Here is a 22,668-nt window from a genome sequence, read left to right on the forward strand (position 1 = left end):
GAATGAAACTGCTCAAACTTGCCTTGAGTAGTGTTCATCTCCCCAACGTACACAAAAAATTTGGTTTCTGCAATTTTTTTGCAACTCTTTATTTGATGAGTACTCCTAAATCTTCATTTTTAGCTCAGTGGAATAAATGTGATTTTAGTTCTATTTGGCTTTCTGGCTCTATCACTTTAGATTAAATTTACCGGTCTTTGTTGTAATAACATAAAAGGGTGATTTTTATTATTCGTGGAATACTTTGCCCGCATATCAGTCACGGGCCATTGAGAACCGGTTTTGCCTAAAACATAACCGCATTTGAAAATGCCCCTAACAAGCCATTCTGCTCACTTCATTTAACTGAAGACAGCGGAGTTCAATCATCATGAAAGTACGACAATGTGCACACAGCGTGAAGATACATCACGCTCTCCAGGTCGTGGCAGGGATGAGATCCAGCCACCCATCTGGGCACCTCTGAGTCACACACGGCACTACCTGGTCGTCCCTTTGCGGTTATAACATTAACAAAATGAGCCCTGGCTTTGTGTCAGCCCCATTATTGTTACTGCAGTTCTCCATTCATCCTGCCATGGAGTTCATTTCCCCATTTCCTTCGCTCTGCGTGTTCCTCTGGTTCCACCAAGAGCCAGCGTTGGCCCTGGGAAAGCAAAGAACAAGCATAGCGGGTCAAACTTCACTAGGTTTCAGCAGAGCATTCCCGAGCCGCCCACCTCAGCACCTGGGCGCGTGCATTCGATGCTCAGTACCTAACACACACGTCCCGGGAGGCTCCCTCCATAGAATCCCAGGGAACGTGGGCTCCGGGTCAGTCACACCTGCCGTGCTCTAGGGACAACAGAGCAAGCTAGTCACGCTGCGGGCTGCTCTCTCCACCACCCCCTACAATCCCTGTTCTCTCCTTTTCTCGGCTGGTTCCACTGGCACACGATTGTATTCTCCAGTAACCCTGGACGTGTGGGGTTTGCCATGCCTTGCCTCTGTTCCATGAGAGTTGGGCAGTGATGGCAACATTTGCACAGGGATGTGACTGTGAGTGGACCCCCTCTCTGCCATCTGCTCTTAGCTGGCTCCCATCACGGACTTAGTAAGAAACGTCTCCTGTGCGGTGACAAGACGGAACAACCTCAGGAGAGCTTTGGAGGAATATGCAGCCAAGTTCGACCCCTGCCAGTGTGCTCCGTGTCCTAACAACGCCCGTCCCACACTCTCGGGGACCGAGTGCCTGTGTGTGTGCCAGAGCGGCACCTACGGGGACAGCTGTGAGAGGCGCTCCCCGGATCACACATCTGGTAAGCAGCCTCCCCAGCAGGTGCGCGAGCCTGGGCAATCAACACGAAACAAACTTCCGTTAGCATCTCCCCCCTTATGCAAACTCACACGGAAAATACGCCTGTAAAAAGTGAGACTCTCAAGTCAAACAGCCCTGGGATGAGTCTGCTGTGACCTACCAGCTCTGCAGCCTGGTGATAGTCCCCTAGCCTCTCTCTGCCTCCATCTGTTCACCCATAAAATGGGGGCAGTGTCAGTATTTAAAACATACACAGCACAAGGCCTGTAATATTTAATAAATAAAATAATAGAAACTACTATAAAATACAGGGTGTGATAAGATCGTTAATAAGCCTTTATGTATTGTAATGTAAATCAAGATGGCTTTGTAATTGGGCTACATTAAGCCACAACCCAAGTTTTCATACAGGACTAAGTAGTGTTCCTGGCTAGAAAGGGGATGTGTCATTGGAGTAAGAAAATATTCTGTTACCTTTAGGCACACAGTTTGATATATATTCTATTCAGAAGAAGTCCATATTTATACATGTATGTGTGCATGTACGTGTGTGTGTGCAATATGTGCAGATGGTTGGAAATGTTCATGATTGTTGCTGTTTTATCCAAGCTCTGGGACCAGGGAAAGGAAATCAGGCAGTGTGTCAGGCCCCGACCCCTTTTTATCCTCACAATAATCCTTGCGATTGCACAAAAAACCACCCAGCTGAGAAGCGGGAAAGCAAGCCGGCCTGGCTTCCCGGCCCAAATGCGCTCGCCGGGCTGTGACCAGCGGGGGTCGTCCTGCGTTCCAGATGCGGTCGACGGGCACTGGGGCTGCTGGTCTTCCTGGAGCCACTGCGACGCCACCTACAGGAGATCGCGGACCCGACAATGCAACAACCCCGCCCAGCGACGAGGAGGGGCGCCCTGCGAGGGGGACCGTCGGCAAGAGGAGCACTGCTCAATTTCGATAATGCAGAGCGAGTGAGCATGAGTGGTGGGGAGCCAGTTACCCCACTAACACAGAAGCACAGACAGTTAGGGTATTGTTATGCTACTGCTAAAGAAAGGAATGATTAGATTCTGCCTATTCTCACACAGCGTGTCAGTGAGGCATCGTATCTGCTGTTACCCTTTTCTCTCTTTTACATATATATAATATATCACACATAAAATGTGCATATATGCACACACCTATGCATGCACATGCACATGTAAATATATGTGGTGGACATGCACATGTAAATATATCTGTGTACATATGTGTGTGTATGCATGCACATGTAAATATGTGTGTGTGTATATACACATGTTTATTATATTATATGCACGTACTTATTTTTCCCTTTTAGTGGACAAGTATGTATCAATGATGATGAATATGTAAAAGAAGTAGACCTTCCTGACATAGAATCAGATACAGGATGTCTTCAGCCAGTTCCTCCGGAATATGGATTTATTCGCGTAAGTATCCTGACCTTCCCTTTAGGTTCAGAGTTCAAAAAAAGAACTTAAGAAGTATTTTTTTTGCAATATTTAGAGTTATTGTTTTCTTAGTTTAATAATCTTCTGTTGCCTGGCTGATGTGGATCAGTGGTTGAGCATCAACCCTGCCCCAAGAGGTTGCCAATTCGATTCCCAGTCAGGACACATGCCCAGGTTGTAGGGCCAGGTCCCCAGTGGGGGGCATGCAGGAGGCAGCCAATCGATGTTCTCTCTCATCGATGTTTCTATCTCTCTCTCCCTCTTCTTTCCTCTCTCTCTAAAATTAATAAAGAAAAAGAATTTTTTTTTAATAATCTGTTGACTTAAAAAGTGACATTTAGAAATGCTTTGCCATTCTGCCACCTTGACCTCCCTGGAGATGCCTTTGTACCTGGTGGTTGGACCAGAGGATGGCAGACCCTTGTGTTACACGGCGCTGGCTGCCCACATGCTAACAGTACAGTTATGTGAACGAAGAATGGAACTTGAGCATTACGTAGTTTGGGATGATGGGCAAGAATCTGCCACTAAGGTGTGACTACTTCAGAGTCTGAGCAAACTAATCCCCCATCTGAGCAGGCTTTCAGAGAGGCAAACTAGTCTTGGCTGTAATCATAAGAGGTGATACATCTGTAATGACTTATTAATTCAGAAACCGATAGCACTCCTAATCAGTCAATACAATTTTAACATAATTAATATAGAATCGTTTTATTTTCTTCAGTAAACCACAATATATTTCTATGATTAAAAAAACAACTGTTTCGCCCTGGCCGGTTTGGCTCAGCGGTTGGAGCGTCGGCCTGCGGTACAGAGAGACCCGGGTTCGGTTCCCGCTAAGGGCATGTACCTCGGTTGCAGTTTGTCCCCGGCCCTGGTTGGTCGTGTGGGTGGCAGCCACTCGATGTGTCCCTTCACATCGATGTTTCTCTCTCTCTCTCTCTCCCTCCCGCTCTATCTGAACAAAGAATGGAAAAATGTCCTCGGGTGAGGATTAAAAAAAAAAAAAAAGTTTCTTTTTTTGTCAGAGGGGTCTGTGGCTTTAGATAGGAACTTTCAGTAGACAATTGAAAATTGATCACGGAAGGCATGCTCCCTAATCAATTTTACCTTTCTTTTTTGTTGTTATTGTTCTTTATGCTCACCCGAGGACATTTTTGCATTTATCTTCAAATAGAGCAGGAGGGAGAGGTGGAGGGGAGAGAGAGAGAGAAGCATTGACGAGAGAGAGACACATTGACTGATTGCCACCCACACGACCCCAACCTGGTCGGGGACAAACTGCAACTGAGGTACGTGCTCTTAGCGGGAACCAAACTCAGGACACTCTAAGCAATGAGCCAAACCGGGCAGGGCCTTTCTTTTATTTAGTTTTACCTTTCTTAAACTCCGTAAAGCCTTTATAGTATTTTTTTTCCACTTTATCATATTTATGATCAAACATCAATAATCCTGGATACTCCAAGGCCAGCAAATAAATATCCATGGAGCATGAAGTCTGGGCTGATGTTCTTCCCTGTTCACCCGTGTCCCGCCCACAAGCGTGGCACTGTGCCTCAAGGTTCTCAGGGGAGGGAGTATTTGGAGGGGGGTGATGTCAACTGTCTTTACTCTAGAACAGAGAGACTCTCAGACGCTACACTGCCCTGGAGACTCTCTGCCTCAGTAGGTCTTGGCCGGGCCCCTGAGAGTCTAGTCCAACTAGTGTTCAGGTGATACTGATGCTGCTGGCTCAGAAGCCACACTTTGGGAACAAAATCTTTGAAACAGGGTCAGCAAACTATGACCCCCGGCCCAATCTGGCCTGCCATCTGTTCCCTTTTCTTATGTTTTTTAAACCGAGGTTTTATTAGGACACCGCCACACCCTGTATGCACAGTGCCTAGGGCGGCCTCGCACAGCAGCAGAGGTGAGCAGCTGCGACAGAGGCCGTGTGGCCGGCAGCTGACTCGCCAGGTCCTTTGCAGGACAGTCCCTGCCTCAGACCGTTATCCTCAAAAGTCACCTTTTGTCAGATTCAGACACCTAAAGAATGTCTAACCTACTTACACCAACTGCTTGCAAAATCTGCTAAAGTGATCGGCATTCTAAGTTTAAACACACTCAAAGGGTTCAAGTAGTGATTCATACGTTTCCATTTTTATAAATAAACTCACTCCTATTTTATTTTGTTCTCTTTTATGGGCCTAATCTCTATCTGACATAGTTTTTACTCAAAAGTAATACAATTTTAATTTTCCTAATGCACACTTTCTGAAATTTCTGGTAGAAGAATGTCCCTCGTATGGAGGCAAATATGCCTAATTCCAGGCTAGAACAATTACGTTATTGCCCATGAAGATATTTGTTCAATGATCAAGACACAAGTCCTACCCTGACAGGCAAGTGACAGTAACTTCAGGTCAGGTCTCTTAGTCTAGTCAAGCTAGCGGATGTGCCAATCAAAGCTCAAAGGATCTAACTTACAGGCTGTTGCTTCATAAGAAAAATGGAAGCAGAAGCTTAAGGCAATAATGTGTTTTCGCAGGAAAGCAAAAAAAAAAACAAAACAAACAAACAAAAAAAACGAGAGAGAGAGTTTAACCTTTGAATAAAACATTCAAATCATTCATATAACTCATTACTACATCTCTCTTGGAAACAAAGCCACACCCACAGTAACCAATGGTGGAATATTCTTTTCACATTCAGGAAATTAAGAATCTTCTAGGAGACAAGTGGAATTATGTGGCCAGGTAATAAAAGTTGACTATTAAGCCTTCACCGCCCTCAAAATTCCCAACTTCAGTTCTCAGAGAATACTTCCTAGCGATCTGTGTGTTCTTCTTCCTACCCATACGGAGAGGAGCGTTACATTACTGTCTCCCTAAGGAGGACAGAGTTTTGCATTCTTTCAGCAACAAGTTATTAAATCTGGTGCAAAGATTTGTGGGATAGGGATCTAGTAGTGGGGGTGGCACTCAGGTGTCGGGGTGGAGCTGATAAAAGTGATTAACACACCCTGGCCGGTTTGACTCAGTGGTTAGAGTGTTGGCCCTTGGACCCAAGGTTACAGGTTTGATTCTGGTCAAGGACACGGACCTGGGTTGCAGGTCTGATCCCCAGCCTCCAGGTCGTGTGAGAGGTCGTGTCGATGTCTCTCTCACTCACATCGACGTTTCTCTCTCTCCCTCTCTCCCTTCCTTTCACTCTCTAAAAGTCAATGGAAAAATACCGTCAGGTGAAGATTAACAACAAAGTGATGAACGCTGTAAGAATGGAGCTTTGTGCGAGCGTCCCTCCAGAACTGAAGGGTGGCCTCCTCGTGACGCTGCGGCACGCAGGGCTCTCTCAGACGACTTTCTGCGGGGTTGGGGCTTGAGAAAGGCGAAGAGAAGAAATAGCCAGGTAGCCAGGGAAAGACAGAGAGACAGGAAAGAGGATAGATTTATGTCCAAAGAATGGTAGACATTTTGTTTCCTTAGAGCACAGGTTTTACAGGAAGAAATGGTGAGAGGTGAGGAGGGTGAAGTGGGTGAGATCTAATATCCCAAACCAAGTACAACCCATTTTATCTTGAAAATGTTAGTGAACCCCCCTTTCAACACACACACACACACACACACACACACAGTAGTTGTATTTTAATTACCCATATTGGGAAAATTTATAATGACTATGGCTTACTAATAATTAACACTTTTAAATGATTTGTAGTCAGTCAGTCATCAGAGTAACTGTTATGTTTGCATATGTAGGATATATTGTATAATCACTGAAGGATAAGTTTAGAGGTTCGTGTTTGTTTGTTTGTTTAGCTCTTGAAATAGTAGGCCTTCTCATATACAGGGGGCAACGTTTGTAAGTAAAAAAAAAAAAAAAAATAATCCTAATATGGAAGATACTTTAGAAAAGGGACCAGTTAAAAAGCTGTTTTGTAGGAGTAATATATGCCATAAATAAAGGCAGTGGTAATGGCAAAGAAAAGGGGAGGACTTAGAGAGATATTTAAAAGTCAGAATTGAGAGGAATCTGTGACTGAGTAGATACAGGACTGAAGGAATAGAAAGAGCCCAGAAATATTATTCATAGCTCTAATAACATGCTGGTTTCTCTTTAAATTCTAGAATGAGAAGAAAGTGTACTCAGTTGGGGAAGATGCTGAAGTGGCATGCTATACCGGATTCAAACTTGTCGGGTACCAGTACTTCCGCTGCTTACCAGACAGGACCTGGAGACAATTAGATGTGGAATGCCAACGTGAGAACCGGGGGTGCCTACTCTAGAGAAGGAATGTGCCCAAAATAAATAAAGCCGAGTCACCCCCATAGACCAGTACATTTTACTACTTTTTAATAACCCTGACAGAAAGGTTTAATGAAGCAGAAAATAGGATTCGTCGGCTAAAATTAGATGGCAAAGTGTCTTCAGTTTTCAGTTCTGCCCCTGCGTGCTGGCCTCATGCACACAGGATGGCAAAAGGGGTGCTCAGAAAGAAATCGGGACGTCTGCTCGCTGCATGTAACCCCACAGCGGCCTTGCCTGATGTACACATGGCTGCAAACCGAGGAGTCCCCGGAAGATGACACTTACACCCTTAGTGTAGTGGAAATGGGATTCTTATGGGAAATGCAGTCTTCGCTTTGGACCACGCTCACATCTTTTCCCGAGGAGGGGAGGAGGGGCTTGCAGGCTGCAGTGAGGTCAAAGTGAGATCCAAATGAGACCCATGTGGAGATGCTGAAGAGGGCCCGCAAGGCAGAATTGAGACCAGCATCTATCGGAACGCCCTGCCTCTGTATCACAGTGGGGTGACGTGCTTTTGGACAGACAAGGAGAAGGAAAGAGAGGCGGTCCCGATAATGGAATGAAAGCTGCAGTGTGTGGAGCCAGTTCCTTAGCGAGAAAACCTCAGAGAGTGGAGCTAAGGGGAGGCTCCCAAGGGAAGCCCGGGATTCTCAACCCCCAGGTTTTCTGATCGAAGGCAGCGTTAAATCAGAGCCAATGCAGTAAATCCCACTACAATCGCCTCTGGGCTGTGTGAATTCTGCCTACATCCGGTGAGTATTCCGCTCGGCTCAACGCGTCGGAAATGTGTTTCTGTCTGCAGGGACACAGTGCCTCAAGCCAGTTGTGCAAGAAGTTCTGACGCTCTCGCCGTTTCAGAAATCATATAAAATTGGTGAAACCATCGAGCTGACCTGTCCCAATGGCCTTGCTGTTTCCGGGCCGTCGAGGTACACGTGCACTGAGGGTTCCTGGACCCCGCCCATCTCAGACTCACTCACCTGTGAAAATGGTGAGTAAGTAGCAGCTCAGTGTTCTGGGCCGTGCTAAGGGGAGGGGGGCTCCCAAGGGGAGTAGGAGAGCATCTCCTGCGATGCTATTTCTTGAGTGTGTTTTGGGAAGGGAAAGCAGGTTGTGTAGATGGTGAGGTTGTATGTCATCTTGTGTAGATGAGGAAGTCAGGCAGAAATGAGAAGCTGTTGGTCAAGTGGATATTTTCACATTTTAGAGATTGAAGTCCTTTTCCCTTTGCAATGTACTTCAGTATTTTCAGGAAGTGCATGCTCACTCAACTAATAAAGTCAGAATTGATGGTGAACTGAGCATTTGGTTAAAATGGAGAATCATAGAAAAGCAGTACTTCTTAATTGTTGAAGCATTTTATTTTAACTTGAAGCACAGAAATACACATTTATTCACCAATTTTCTGGTGTCGGACCAAACTTTTATTTCTAAGGAGTCTCCTAATTTGAGTTTGGAGGTGTCTTCCTCACATAAAACAAATACATAATTCACCCCATAACATGTTACTCTGAAACAATGCTTTTCAACCCCAGGTGAGGCACTTCTTTTAAAAATACCCCCACCCAAGTCCCATTCCCCGATTCTGATGGCATTGAGCTAGAGCCCAGTAGTCAGGATTTGTTTAAAATCCGTCCTAGCTAATCCGAATGTGTGTGGCTGCTAACCACTGTTTCGAAGAGAGGTGAAAACTTAAAGATACTTTTGAGGCAAATGGACTAGAGAATGTTTACAGTTTTTATATATTTTTCTTATTCTGTCACAGTACTCTCATTCATAATTGATTCAAAACAAAATTTTACAAAGTACTTTTAATTGTTCAAAATTTTCAACCCGGTTTTTATAAAAATAACTCCCTTTTTTCTCCTTATGTCATCCGTTGATATATTTAATCAACTTACACATTTACAGTAACAACTGACATAAATAGATTTGGAACAAACCAAACTGACTCTTGGTAAACCTGTAGTGCGACTAACTGAAGCCGGGAAGAGAGACACCCTAAGTGCTGACTTCAGTGTCAGTCAGCAGGCTCAGAGGCCCGGAGAACTCCAGGCTCTAGAGGGGCAGTTGCTTAGATGGAGGGCAGGTAACAGATCTTCTACCAATTCACGTCTTCTAAATTTCTCAACGTGCCTGTTCCAATAACGTCTCATTTTTCATCGGAGAATCCTTGAGGCTGTATCTGAGATCCGATATGAATCGGCCTGTTTTCTTATGAAAACACAGAAGGCAGGGAGAAGGTGAATGAGACCCAAGGCCAGACGGTTTGGGTCAAACAGCAACTGTGTTAATTCCCCGCGCTCTTTGCCATCTTGCCTTCTCGGTCCTCTTCTGGGTTTCTGTAATGTGTGAAGGAAAGGAGAAAGTTAACCTGTGGTAACCTTAAAACTGTTGATAAAGAGATCTCATGAAAATGTGTAGGAACTTCAGGTAAATAGTGGGGCTTGGTTTCACTTGCTCACTAATATAATGTGAGAGGAACAGATATGTCTGGGATGCACAGGCTTCAGAAAGTTAAGGTCCTCGGGGCATCTTAGGCAGCATGCTCTTCCCTGGGCAAGTGATAGTGCATGTGCACACACACACACACATGCACACACGCACAGACTCATGACTGTGTTTGAAAAGGAAACTGAAATTATAGGCCAAACTGAGAGATAATGAGATATTCTACATCTAGATAATGGAAATCAATATTCTCTCGTATATACTGTGTCTCCAACAACATTGACAAAAGTGATCAATGAAGGAAGTCACAGAGAGAGAAAGAAAACTTCAGTGAAACGGGACGTCCTCTCAATACGTGGGGTGCTGTGAGGTAAAAAGACTTCCAGGCCACTTGCTGGCCAGGGAAAGACTTCCCGTTCTTTCCGAGTGAAGAAATGAGATACTGCACATCCCACTGTTACTCCTTCCCCTCCTCTGAGAAACCAACACCTCCAGAGGGTCCCCGTGCCCTCGGCCCTTCAAACATCACAATGTTCTCATTTCCAGGTTGCTTTCGGCTGTGGTTTGGGGTGTGGGCCACTGAGAGCCAGTTCTGGCTTCAACCTGACTCTTGGTGAGGGAGCAAAGACTCCTTGCACACGATCACTGACAACTCCAACTCCATAGTAATGGAGCAATGTCCTGCGTCACTTCCAAGTTGATTGTCTTTGGAAACAATGTGTGGTTAGGGCCCCTTCCTGACCTAAGTGTGAATTTATTTCTAAAGGGCAAAGGTAGAGCGATACAGAAAACCATCCCATGCCAGTGGAAATCTTAGGACCTGGGGCCTGACCAGTAGCTCTAGGTCTCTGTGTTCATGAAAGTTCTGGGCCAACATTCACCAGACGGAATGAGCGTCCTAACGGAAGATAACAGTAGAACGTGGAAACAACAGCGAAGAAGAAAACCCACCAATTTTTTCAACCTTTATTTTTGCTTCTAACATAAACCTTTTTCCTTTCTCGAACTTTCTGCAAGATCGGCTAAGAAGAGACATTCTGAGCTGGGCCTCCCGATCTTTCGTCTAAGGTGGCCGCGTAGACAGACGGCTGCCCACTGCCCTCCTTTGGCACGTACTTGGTGACAGAGGCCGTGGTAGTTCTGTGGGTGCCTGACTAGGCAGATTCAGTCCAGGGAAGCCTTTCATCCCACAGGCTCCACAGGTTAGTTCCAGGTCCAAGTCAACCCGCCTGAAGGTTTTTTGGATGAGCCTTAATAGAAGCAAAGATAACCAAGATTTCCCCTTTCTTACCATTTACCCAAGTGTTATTCTCTCTGCTTTAATGCAAACGCAGGCCTCACACGCACACTAGTCCATTGCTGATCTTGGCTCCAGTGTCATTTCCTTATGGATCTGTCCTTGCATTCCTCAGTTGGGGTCTTTTTTAATGTGATCTCTGGGAACCTGTTCCTTTTCTTCAAAACATCTATCTCAGCCTTAAGTGTAAACCCATTACTGTGATTATGATTAATGTGTGTGTTTCCCATTACCCTTTAGATTCATGGAGAAAGGGACCACTACTGTTTTTATCCCCCCCCCCCCGCCCCCCATCATAATATCCTAGTGCCTAGATTATCATGCAGGTATAAATAGCTACATTTCTTCATTGATTCATCTTATAAGAAAATCAGACTTTTCGAGCCATTACTCCCAACATCCATTTGCAGGACTGTCATCACTGTATCTGGACTGCTAAATGCAATGGACAGTATTTTGGTCCTCGTCTCCCTTCACCTCTCAGCAACCTTCGACCCTGTTGACCGTCTGCATCTATGTTCTTTTCGTGGTTTCCAAGATAGGGAGCTGTCTTCTTCGGATTCTACCTCTCTGGCTATTGCCCTCTAGTTCTGGCAGGCTCCAATCTGTCTCCTCGCCTACGCTACACTCTCCTGCTGGGGACTCTCACCCACACCCACAGCTTTGGTGATCCCCCGCCTACTAATAACATTTCAGTCTTTAGCATAGATGTCTCCACTGAGGTTTAGACCTGACTATCCAAATTTCTGCGTATCTATTTTGTTTAGATGTCTTAAAGATACCCTACATTTACTACAGTCAGAGAGAACTCTGGGGTCAATCACTCTCCCCTCCCTAAAACTAACACCTGACATTTTCTATGTCAGTTAAGGCACCAATGTCTGTTCTCTTATGCAAACCAGAAACCGGAGAATCATCCTTCACAGCTCTCACTTCTAACCCACAAAATGTAAAGTCATCTGTTTTATCTGCTAACTGCGTCTCAAGTGTGCCTACTTCTCTCCATGTCCACCTTGGGGACTCTGATCAAAATCACCGTCTGCTTTCACCTGTCGACTACAGTGACCGCATAGATCGTCTGTCCGTGGCTCTCTTGCCACGATGCCTCTCCATTCTCCGCCCAGAAGCCGGAATTAATTTTCTTTTCAAAACCCAACCTGATTGTGTCGCACCACCTGTGGCTTAAAACCCGTCAGAGACTTTTCACTGCTGATAACGTCAGGACAAAAGTCCTTCCGAAGCCCTTACGGCCCTGCACGAGGCCATGCCTTGTTCCACACGCTCATTTTTATGCACTTCAATTACCCTGGTCTTCAGTTCCAGGAAGGTCACGTGCTGCCTCTCTTTCGAGCACTTTGATGCCTCATGTTTCCTTTGCTTTGAACACTTCTCCTTTTCTCGTTTCATTTTACCATTTCTAACCTTTCTAGCTACATTAATTTTCTTGATTATATGCTTTCTCTTTAATAGCAGAACAGCAACTCTATTTGTGTTAGTGTGTTTGTTTGATTAATGTCTGCCTGCTTCTACAAGACCATGAGTTCCGTGAGCACAGAATCTGGGTCAAATGTTGCTCAATACACTACCCCCAAAAACCTAATGCAGTGCTGGGAATACCATAGTTGCTCGATAAATATTTGAAGAACAAGTAAACAGAAATTTCACCAATTCTATTTTCTTTAGTTATATGAACTTAGTAGCAATTTCAGGTTGGAAAATAACAGCTCAGGAGAGCTAGGAAAGACCTTTCAGATGGACTATTTCATGACAGCTATTTGGAGAAGCCAAAATGATTGCTCTAAATGAGAACATTTCACCATTGCCTTTGCTCCTAAATTCAAGTTTGCACTTGGAATCTACACTGTGCACTGTTCTTTTCTCCTCTTTCTCTTCTTTCAGATATCCTGAGCAAATTAAAGGGCCGTTGTGCATTAGGACAGAAAGAAGTGCGATCTGGATGCATTTGCTTGTCTCCGGAAGAAGACTGTAGGTAAGAGATGCTCTGTGGACTGTGTGGAAGTTGGGAAGGACCAGTCTAGTGTAGGCAGCTTGATGGAGAGGCTGAGTCTCTTGAAGCACAAAATTAAAACATACTGACTTTTCAAATAATTGATCTCCTCTGTGCTCAGTTGAATTCTTCTTCTCTACTGGTTGCAAGCTTTCTCAGCATCTCTCGGGCCAGTTCCCTAAGTTTTTGTGACTTTTGTTTATTAAAACAGTTCTCATTTTGATGATAAAGACTAGTTCCTGTCTATTTCAAAACTTCAGGCTCAATGACCTCAAAGCTTTTCTCCTTCCCAAAGTACAGGACACAGCTGTGAGTCCAACAACTTGGAGGAGAGAAAATAGTGTGAGCATAAAGTTCACACACACATACAAACACACACACACCTTTGTTAGTTTATTTTTGCAAGCGGGGGCAGAGAGCTTGAAAAATAAGCCCTGGCCAGTTTGGCTCAGCGGTTAGAGCGTCGGCCTGCGGTCCGGAGAGACCCGGGTTCGGTTCCCGCTAAGGGCACGTACTTCGGTTGCAGTTTGTCCCCGGCCCTGGTTGGTCGTGCGGGTGGCAGCCACTCGATGTGTCCCTTTCACGTCGATGTTTCTCTCTCTCTCTCTCTTCCTCTCTCTCCCTCCCACTCTATCTGTACAAAAGATGGAAAAATGTCCTCGGGTGAGGATTAAAAAAAATAAAAATAAAGAAAAATAAAAATTATATATCTTTATATGACTGCTGTGAATAGTTAGCTATATCCTCTTTGTCATTATAACAACCTTTTCTTTATGGAAATAAAACCAGGAGTGCCGAGGGTGCTTGTTATTGAAGGTCTACTTTCAGCTGAAATTAATCCAAACTAGCATGAGTTTAAGATAAAATCTTGCTTCTCTCCCGCACAATAAATCCAGAGGTAGGCAATCTAGAGCCAGTTTGGTGATTCACTTATTTCAGAGAGCCCCGGGGTCCTTCCGCCTCTGTTCTGCGGACCGAAAGCTACCTCATGGTGCAAGGCTGCTCTTCTGAAGAGGACAAAAGGAAAGCCAAAAACAGACACCTTCTCTCTCTTTAAGGCGAGTTCCTGAAAGACCCGTCATTCGCGTTCATCTCCTTAATCTTCTCTTGCTCACATGGCCACGTCTCAGCAAGGGGGACAGTGAATGCAGTTCTATGGCTGGACATGCAGACCTTTTAGAATGAAAGTGGGTTCCTGGGGAGGAGAAAGGATGAATGTTGGGGTAAGAAGCCAACAGACTGTGCCTAGTGTTACGCTTTAATTTAAACACTGAATGACTCTCATATTCCTTTGTGCTGCAGGTGAACAAATGCTTGTAGGGACTTGTTCATTCATTCATTCATTCATTCATTCATTCATTCTGTATAATTCACTGACATAATTCAGCCCAAGGTGGTTCTATCTGCCCTCCTCAGTATCCACCGTAAGTGATCCGCCACGTAGTTTCTCACTGATGGAGTCCACTCACCCAGCACATGGCCTGCTGGGTGGTACTTAAAACATTCACACTCCCATTTAACCCAGAGGAAACTTTTTTCTTTATCATTGCAATACAAAACCATGAAAATACAACTGCCCTCTGAAACTGTCTGAATTTTAGCTCTTCCCTACCTCTCTAGCCCCTTTCTGTACCCCTCAGTTCCCTTTTCTAAGGCACTGAAGTTGTTTACGGGAGTGGCTGGCCCCCAGCCTAAGTTCTCTGAACTTAGTGAGTGGCCTTTTCTTCTCAGCTCTGGGCTCTGGTTCCTGGAAACAGTTCTACATGCTGGTGCCCCAATTGTTAACTCTAAAATTGACATCAGAGAAGAGATTCTGATTTGGAATAACCAAAGAGTTTTTGTCCTCTCAGTAAGACAAGGGATATGACCATTGGTTACCTCTTGGTAGCAGGATCCATTATTTACTTAGAGAGATTAAGCAAGTTAACAAAGAAAAACTTAAAATGCAAGCTCTTAATCATAATACAAGCACGCTTGCAAAGCTATATAGTGATATACAATTCTGGTGTTGCAATTAATGAGTGTTACTGAGTTCAGAAGAGGTACAGATGGACCATCGTGGCCTAGGTCAATCGGGAATAGTTTTAAAGTGTAGGCAGGAACTGAGCTGGACAGAGATAGGCAGAGGGAAAGACAATGCAATGCTGATTGAGGAGGGCATGGGATGGCTGCAAAGGAAGACTAATCTTACCAATATAGAAAATGATCAATACACTTGTCAAGTGATAAGGAGGAATTAAGGGGGATGGAAAAATAATTACAGAAAGGCACGTTGATTGGAGTCAAAATATAGAAGATCTTCCTTATCAGAATTTAAGAATTCAGATTTTAATTCAAAAGCAATTCAGAGTAATACCAAAACTAGGATGAACTGTTTGAAAGATGAGTCCCAGATCACGCAAGGAGATGGAACAAGAGAAAGTGAAGGGTGGGGAGAGCAGGGGAAAGGTAACTGGGTAGCAAGTGAACATATTAAATTGACTAGATGTTATTTCTTGCTTTCTGGTCTTCATCTATAAACGCCTGCTTTCCTCTCTTGGGCAGCCGTTACTCAGAAGATCTCTGTGTGTTTGATGCAGACTCCAGTAATTACTTTACTTCGCCAGCTTGTAAGTTTTTGGCCAAGAAATGTTTAAATGCTGAGCAATTCTACTTTCTACATATTGGTTCCTGCCAAGAAGGTCCACAATTAGAATGGGGTCTTGAAAGGACAAAGCTTTCATTCAACAGCACCAAGAAAGAATCCTGTGGCTATGACACCTGCTACGACTGGGAAAGATGCTCAGGTAAGCCCAGTGGTGACCACGTACTAGAAAGGCTCTCACCTAAAATTCATCTCAGCTACTATATCTTATTTGCATTCATGTATCCTCTTTTCCCGAATCAAAAATTATTCCATTCTATTGTAAACGATTTTTTTGAAGTGATGTAAACAGAAAAGACAAATATAACCCACCCACAATTAGAAATAAGTGCTTTGACAATTTTGGTGGTAGATCTTTCTCATCTTTTTCCTATGCATGTACAATCAGCACACCATTACTTCCCAGTAAGAAGAGTACGCTTCCTGATTTCACGCTTCTGGCACCCTGCCCACCCCCAGCTGGGGGGGCATGCGTGAAAGTTGTCTTCGATTTCCTTTGGCATTTGGGACCAGATGGGACCAGCATAGGTAGAGTGCTCTGAACCTGGACTGGGGTCCTCGTGGACACCAATTGCTGAAGCAACTTCCTTAATTTTTTTTTTTTTTTTTACATCTTTTTATAGTGCCTGGGACTGGCCAAGGCTGTCAGTGTTATTCAAGTGGGACACCTTGAACCCAAACTGGGTCCCTCATGGACTCAGGCACTGTTTCTCCCTGTGGAACATTCTCCAACTCTCTATTGCTTCTCTCCTCCACCATGCATGGGGTCAACCAGATGTCCCAAGGGACTCCATCTGTAGGATCATCCCATTCCCAGAGAGGAGCCTGATGAGCCTCCAGCCAGCAGGGTAGTCTCTCTCAGTATAGCTTGGAATTGAATTGCTGACACTTGGGATATGGTGCTGACACTCTAATCTGAAATGATTTTAATCGTTTACATAAAGAAGCATTCCATAAAAATATTTCCCCGAGGGTGGCCCTGGTTACGTTACAAATTTAAAAAAATAAAATAGGATCATACTCTCCATCTTATTTTATATATTGCTGCTTTTCACTTATATCATGAAACCGTTTCCATGGCAGCATATATTATTCTGCCACATAATTTGTAATGTCTGCAAAGGCCTACATGGACATTCTGTGGTTTATTTAACCAGGCTTCTGATAGGCAGTTAGATTTTTCCAGCATTTTGCTATTATAAACAGTGTTGTGATAGACAAATATGTCACAGGTAAATCTATAATGTAAGGTTGTTTTCTTAGGATATGGAATTTCTAGTTAAACATTATTTTAAGTTTAAAGTCTGTGGTGTCAAGTTGCTTTCCAGGAATGTTTTTACCATATTATATTTCTGTCTACAACATATGCTAAAGACTGCTCTCCCACACCCTCACCAAGCCTGGGGTTACCACTCCTTTATATCTTGGCCAATTTCACGCTCAAGAAGTGGTGTTACACTTCTCTTTTCTGTAAGCATATTGGCTTCTGGCATTTCATCTGTGAGCTGCTTGGAAGCAGAAACTCCACAGCAGTACATTTGCTCTAAGATGAAGTTTGGCCCTGAAATCGCCCTACTAGGCTTCATATAATACATAAACATGGGTTGGAGATTGGGATTTCACAGAACTCAGACAGGCAGCGAGATTTCCCATGTGATACTCTTCAAATGCTTATCTTAGAATGAGGCATAACGTACATAGTAGAAACTGGTTGAATTTTACATCTAACTTTTACCAAAACCAACTTACTTCTGAAAAAACGAACAAAAATCCTTATTGTTCCCATGGACTCTTCTTTCACTTTTCCGCCCCATGTTCTTCATCTCAGTCTTGGAAAAGGGGAGAGGCCTCATTTCCCAAGTAAAGTTTCATCCTGATCTACTTAAAGCTGATTATCAAGGTCCAGCTCCCTTGACAGGTAGCAGGATGGAACTCACGACAGAGGGTAGACACAGGAACATGGTCGGCCGCCCAACTGATGGAGCTTCTGAGGAGGTCAATGTCTGGGGCTTCCGACCGTGCAGCTGTATCTGAACAGGCAATTCACCACCAGAGACAGCAAACCGGGCCCGATGCGTACACTGACTGATGCTAGTCACTATTAAATCATCTTCTCTAAACACTACTATTCACTCTTTTCACTGCCTGACCAACACCTCAATCCAGCTGACACCTCTCTCAGAAGCAATCATTTGTGGTAGAAAACAACCTGACAGTATCATGCGACATCCTATTGTATGTAAAATATAAACTTTTTTTGAAAATTGTAATGTAAGAACACTATTCTCAAAAACACATAAAGAAAATAACAGGAATTTGGACAGGTGATCAAATAAAGATGGTCCCTGTCTGTAACACAGTAGGTAGCTGAGGCTCGTGGGGTTGTGTTAGTGCTAACTTTCATCCCTCCTTAGTGACCGCGAGAAAAGATCTTCCAACTCCACCATTGCAGAGAACTTGTCTTCTTGCTATTTTCTACACATTATTTTTTTTTAAATCTGCCTGAGTAAACAAGTAAGCTGAGGCTTACAGCTTCATAAGAATCTGTTTTTACTATGAGTTCTTTATTGTGCTTCTATCCAAACCCCATGGTCTCCAGGAGTCTAAGTTTGTCTAAAAAACAGTAACATATTCCAATAGACCAATGTCGCTCAAGTTAGCAAAATGTCTTGAGGTAATCACACTAAAACCTAAATTGTGCTTACTAAGAGACTTACAATATTTAAAGCACTCTTTGGCCCTGCACACGGCCAGGAGACGGGAAGCATGTTGCCCCCCGCAGCCGCAGTCTGCCATTGCTGAGCAGAAGTCAGTGTCACAGAGAAAGCAGTTCAAGTAGCACACAGACCAGCGTCAGTGTACAAACCGCAGGGTGCATAAAGAAAGAGAACGCCGAAAATGTGTTTTATACCCACCCACTCACAACCAGGTGGCAGCTTATTAATCTTGAGCTGAACTGAATGTCACCGTGATTAAATTGTGTGCCTTGCTACTCATTTCCTTCTAAAACGAGATAAGAAAAAGTTGAAAATGGAACTTCAAAGGAACATGAAGTTCACTTTTCAAAAGAACACAAATGATTTTGCAAGGAGCCTATTTTTATGTATATTAAGTGTTTTGTCTGAATTTCAAACATATCCACCGTCAACAACAAGAGGGGGAGATTTATTCAGCCAACAGCCATTTGATATCTAATATGTAGAAGTCACTGCACAAAACATGATGAGATGTCTGAAGATAAAGGACCTTTGTACACTCAAATTGTTCACCGTAATTGCAGGAATAACTTTACATATTTTTTGCATGAATCATTTCAACGCAAGGTCATAGGTGAGAAGGGCTGTGGGAGAGACAGTTCTCTCCTGGCCCAGAAGGGTTTCATAAGGTTAAAGCATGAGAACCGAGTGCTGAAGGATGAACTAAGGGAGGTGATGGGAAAGGCCCCTGGTGCTGATATTCTGAAAATAACCTTGTTGTGAGCATTTAAGCCATAACTCTACTGAGAGTGGTGACTGTGGCCTTTCCAGATGCGTAGGGAACTGACCTTCTCTCCAGAGATGAAACGGTCTCCTATCCTTCACCACACCTGTCCATTCCAACAATGCACATGACTTTCCACAACTAGAATCTCCTCTAGCTGGTTGACAGGGCATAGAAGGGAAAGCGTGCTATTTCGTGAAATGTTCCTACCAAGGCCAGAAAGCCTATGCATGGGAGTTTCTCCCCACTTCTTCTTTCTGTTGAGATGCATGGAATAGAATTGACATCTGCCTAAAAGAAGCTACTCATTAACGAAATTATGGCTACATCTCAGGCTGACTCAGATATTGTGGCAACATGAATTATCCCAAATCCATCAAATACATTTCTTTTGGAATACTTATATCTGCACCCCAAATTCAGAATTTGGAATCAATCTATGAAGCAGAATTAATCGAGCACCATCGTAAGAGCTAAGTGGGACACGCAGACGGATAAGCCATAGTCCCTGCTCTCAAACAAAGCGCTTGTAATTGCTTTGGGAGAAAGACAGATGAAAAGCTAACTAACAAGAAAGTATAAAAATGCCAGATATAGTGCTGAAAAGTTTACACCATTAACGTTTAGTGAAATAAAAGACTGATGGGGGGGTAAGTGGCTATGAGATGGTTGTGGAGGAGATAAGACTTGTAGGGGAAAGCAGGACAAAGCACATTAATTCATTTGACAAAAAGAAGGACAGAATGGTACGGGCAAAGGACAAACGTGGGAGCACCTTTGGGAAAGAGACAGGGTTCCTCTACCTGGAATGGAGAAAGGAGAATGTTGCAGAGAGAAGTTGAGGCCAAACTGTGGAGGACCTTGAACTTTGATTAAAACATGTATGTATCAAAATGGCCAAGAGACATATGAAGAAATGCTCAACATCACTAATCATCAGAGAGATGCAAATTAAAACAACAATGAGGTATCACCTCATATCTGTCAGAATGGCCACCATCAACAAATCATCAAACAACAAGTGTTGGCGAGGGTGTGGAGAAAAGGGGACTCTAGTACACTGCTGTTGGGAGTGCAGGCTGGTGCAGCCGCTATGGAAAACACTATGTTGTTACTGTAAAAAGTTAAAAATTGAACTTCCATTTGACCCAGTGATCCCACTTCTAGGAATATACCCTAAGAAGCCTGAAACACCAATCAGAAAGAATATATGTACCCCCATGTTCATAGCAGCACTATTTACAGTAGCTAAGATCTGGAAACAGCCCAAGTGTCCATCAGTAGACGAATGGATAAAAAAGCAGTGGTACATATACACAATGGAGTACTATGCAGCTGTAAGAAAGAAAGATCTCTTAGCCTTTGAGACGACATGGAAAGTATTATGCTAAGTGAAAGAAGCCAAGCAGAGAAAGACAAATATCACATGATCTCACTTATTTGTGGAATATAGTGAACATAACAGTCTGAGGAATAGGGTAGACCCAGAGACGTGGAAGTAGAGTACAGACTGACAACCCTCAGAGGAGGGGGTGTGGTGGGGAGGGAAGGGATAAACCACAGAACTTACAAGCATGTACGCATAACTAATGGATGTGAACAACAAAGCCAGGGACGGGGTGGGAAGGATGGGGAGGAAGGTGTCAATGGGGAAAAACGGAGAAACATCTGTAACAAAAATAAATTAATAAAAAATAAATGTATGGATCGAAATGAGCCTGTGTTCCTTTACTCAAAATTGACCTAATATACTTGGCTTTGGGCCCTGGCTGCTTTGGCTCAGCAGTTAGAGTGTTGGCCCATTGACTGAAGGGTGGCCAGTTCAATTCCCAGTCAAGGGCACACTCCAGTCAGGGTCATGCAGGAGACAATCGATTGATGTGTATCTCTCACATTGATGTTTCTCTCTCTCTCTCTCTCTCTCTCTCTCTCTCTCTCTCTCTCTCTTCCTCTCCCATTCCCTTCCTTCCATTCTATCTAAAAATCAATGGGTGAGGATTAACAAACAAACATACTTGGCTTTGGTAACTTTATTGCTAAGTGATTATTTTAATACTATTACACAAACATAAGATTTATATAAATTATGAAGTAATTAGGGGGTTCTGAAGCCAAGCCTCATAAGAGAATTACCCAATTTAACTGCTTGTTAAAAATACAGATTCCCAGGCATAACCAAGGAATAACCTAGAAAGAAATAATAAACAAATGTATAGAAGTAGGTTCAAGAGTTCAGGCCTATGAGTCATTTAGGACTTGTAATCTGCTTTTGCCACTAATTGTGGGACCATGGACAAATCACTTAACGTCTCCAAGCTCCGTTTCCTCATCTGTATAATTCGTATGCTAACATATATTCCATACATGTGTTGTGAAGATTAAATGAAATAAAGTGCTTGGCATATCATGAGGGTTTTTACAGTACATGCTCAATAAGTGATAAAGGCAGGTGTCCTTAGGTGGTGCCAATGAGAAGACAGAAAGGACCACTGAAGACACTGTGGAAATGGACTGACATGATGGAACTGATTGGATGTGGGCAGTGAGCGAGAGCGAGGGGCCGAGAGAGCCCAACTGCCGAATCTTCCTGGCTTTCTGTGCATTCTGCTCTCTGCATCCAGCCGCTCTCTTCAGTCGCAGCTGGGTGTTTCGGGTCATTGCCTTTGTTTCAGCTTTCTCATTGATTGCCACCAAAAAGCTCGCCACTCTGAGGACAAGTTAGGAAAAATCAAACCCTGAGCATGTGGTCATCACACTGTCTCTCTCTCTCAATGCAGCCTCCACATCCAGATGTGTCTGCATGTTGCCCAACCAGTGCATCAAGGGTGGAGACCAACTCTACTGTGTCAGAGTGGGATCGTCGATGAGCAGTAAGACAGTGAATATCTGTGAACTGGGAACTGTAAGATGTGCCCACAGGAGAGTGGAAATACTGCACCCTGGAAAGTGTTTGCCCTAATACAGTTACCGGTGAACAGATTCACTGTCCAAAAATGATCCCTACAGAAGGGCATTCTTGTACAGAGAGCAGACTGCCATGCCCGAAGTTATTTTGTATTAGTTTCTAATAGTTATTCTCCTGTGCCTCTCCTGTCTTAGCTTCCCCTCCAGTTCCAGCCCTTGACACTCTATAGTATATCCCTAGATAATACTTTTTATATCAACCTAGTAAACTCTTTTGTTCATGTTGCATTAAAATGATGGAATTTCAGAGATTCTTATAAAGCCTGTGTTATTAACCATTCTCACAAGTAGAAATTTAAAAAAAGAACCCATAATTTTCTTCAATGAGTCAATAAACGTAGACATCTACAACTTGCAAAACATATTCTTGAAACCCAACCTTCATGCATTTATTCAACAAACCGTTCTGAATGTCTACAATGGGCCAACTACTGGTTCAGGTGCTGGCAAATCAGCAGTAAATAAAAAAGCAAAATCTCTTGCCTTTGTGAAATTCACATTCATGTGGAGGAAGACATACAGAAAATTAACTAAGCCCATAAATAACAGTGTGTTCAATGGTGAAAATTGCAATGGAGAGAATAATGCAGGGAAGGGTGAGTCTTATCCTTAAGCCTCATCACATGCCAGGAAATATTCCATAGTAATAAGCATCCCAGTAAGGATGACTAGACTCAAGTAGAAATGGTCTGTTTAGAGTAGCGAATACATTTCTGGCGTTCCAGTCTCTTAGGAAGAAGAAAAGAAATTCTTTGTCTCAGCTGAAGTGTAACA

At 43.6% G+C, this 22,668-nt stretch overlaps 1 protein-coding gene across 1 annotated transcript in view; it reads left to right on the top strand.

Moving 5' to 3' along the window:
* The window catches only part of C6 (complement C6), a 57,707-nt gene extending 35,818 nt beyond the window's left edge, over positions 1-21,889 (top strand). Inside the window, exons 10-17 of the mRNA XM_036278852.1 lie at positions 1,073-1,298; positions 2,091-2,262; positions 2,631-2,742; positions 6,870-7,002; positions 7,853-8,041; positions 12,698-12,788; positions 15,351-15,592; positions 21,708-21,889. Coding sequence (XP_036134745.1) covers positions 1,073-1,298; positions 2,091-2,262; positions 2,631-2,742; positions 6,870-7,002; positions 7,853-8,041; positions 12,698-12,788; positions 15,351-15,592; positions 21,708-21,889 — 1,347 coding nt within the window. The remainder of the gene's footprint in view (positions 1-1,072; positions 1,299-2,090; positions 2,263-2,630; positions 2,743-6,869; positions 7,003-7,852; positions 8,042-12,697; positions 12,789-15,350; positions 15,593-21,707) is intronic.
* Positions 21,890-22,668: the final 779 nt, after the last annotated feature.

The sequence above is a fragment of the Molossus molossus genome, unplaced genomic scaffold (assembly GCF_014108415.1).
Source record: "Molossus molossus isolate mMolMol1 unplaced genomic scaffold, mMolMol1.p scaffold_m16_p_3, whole genome shotgun sequence".
In the NCBI taxonomy this organism is placed as follows: Eukaryota; Metazoa; Chordata; class Mammalia; order Chiroptera; family Molossidae; genus Molossus; species Molossus molossus.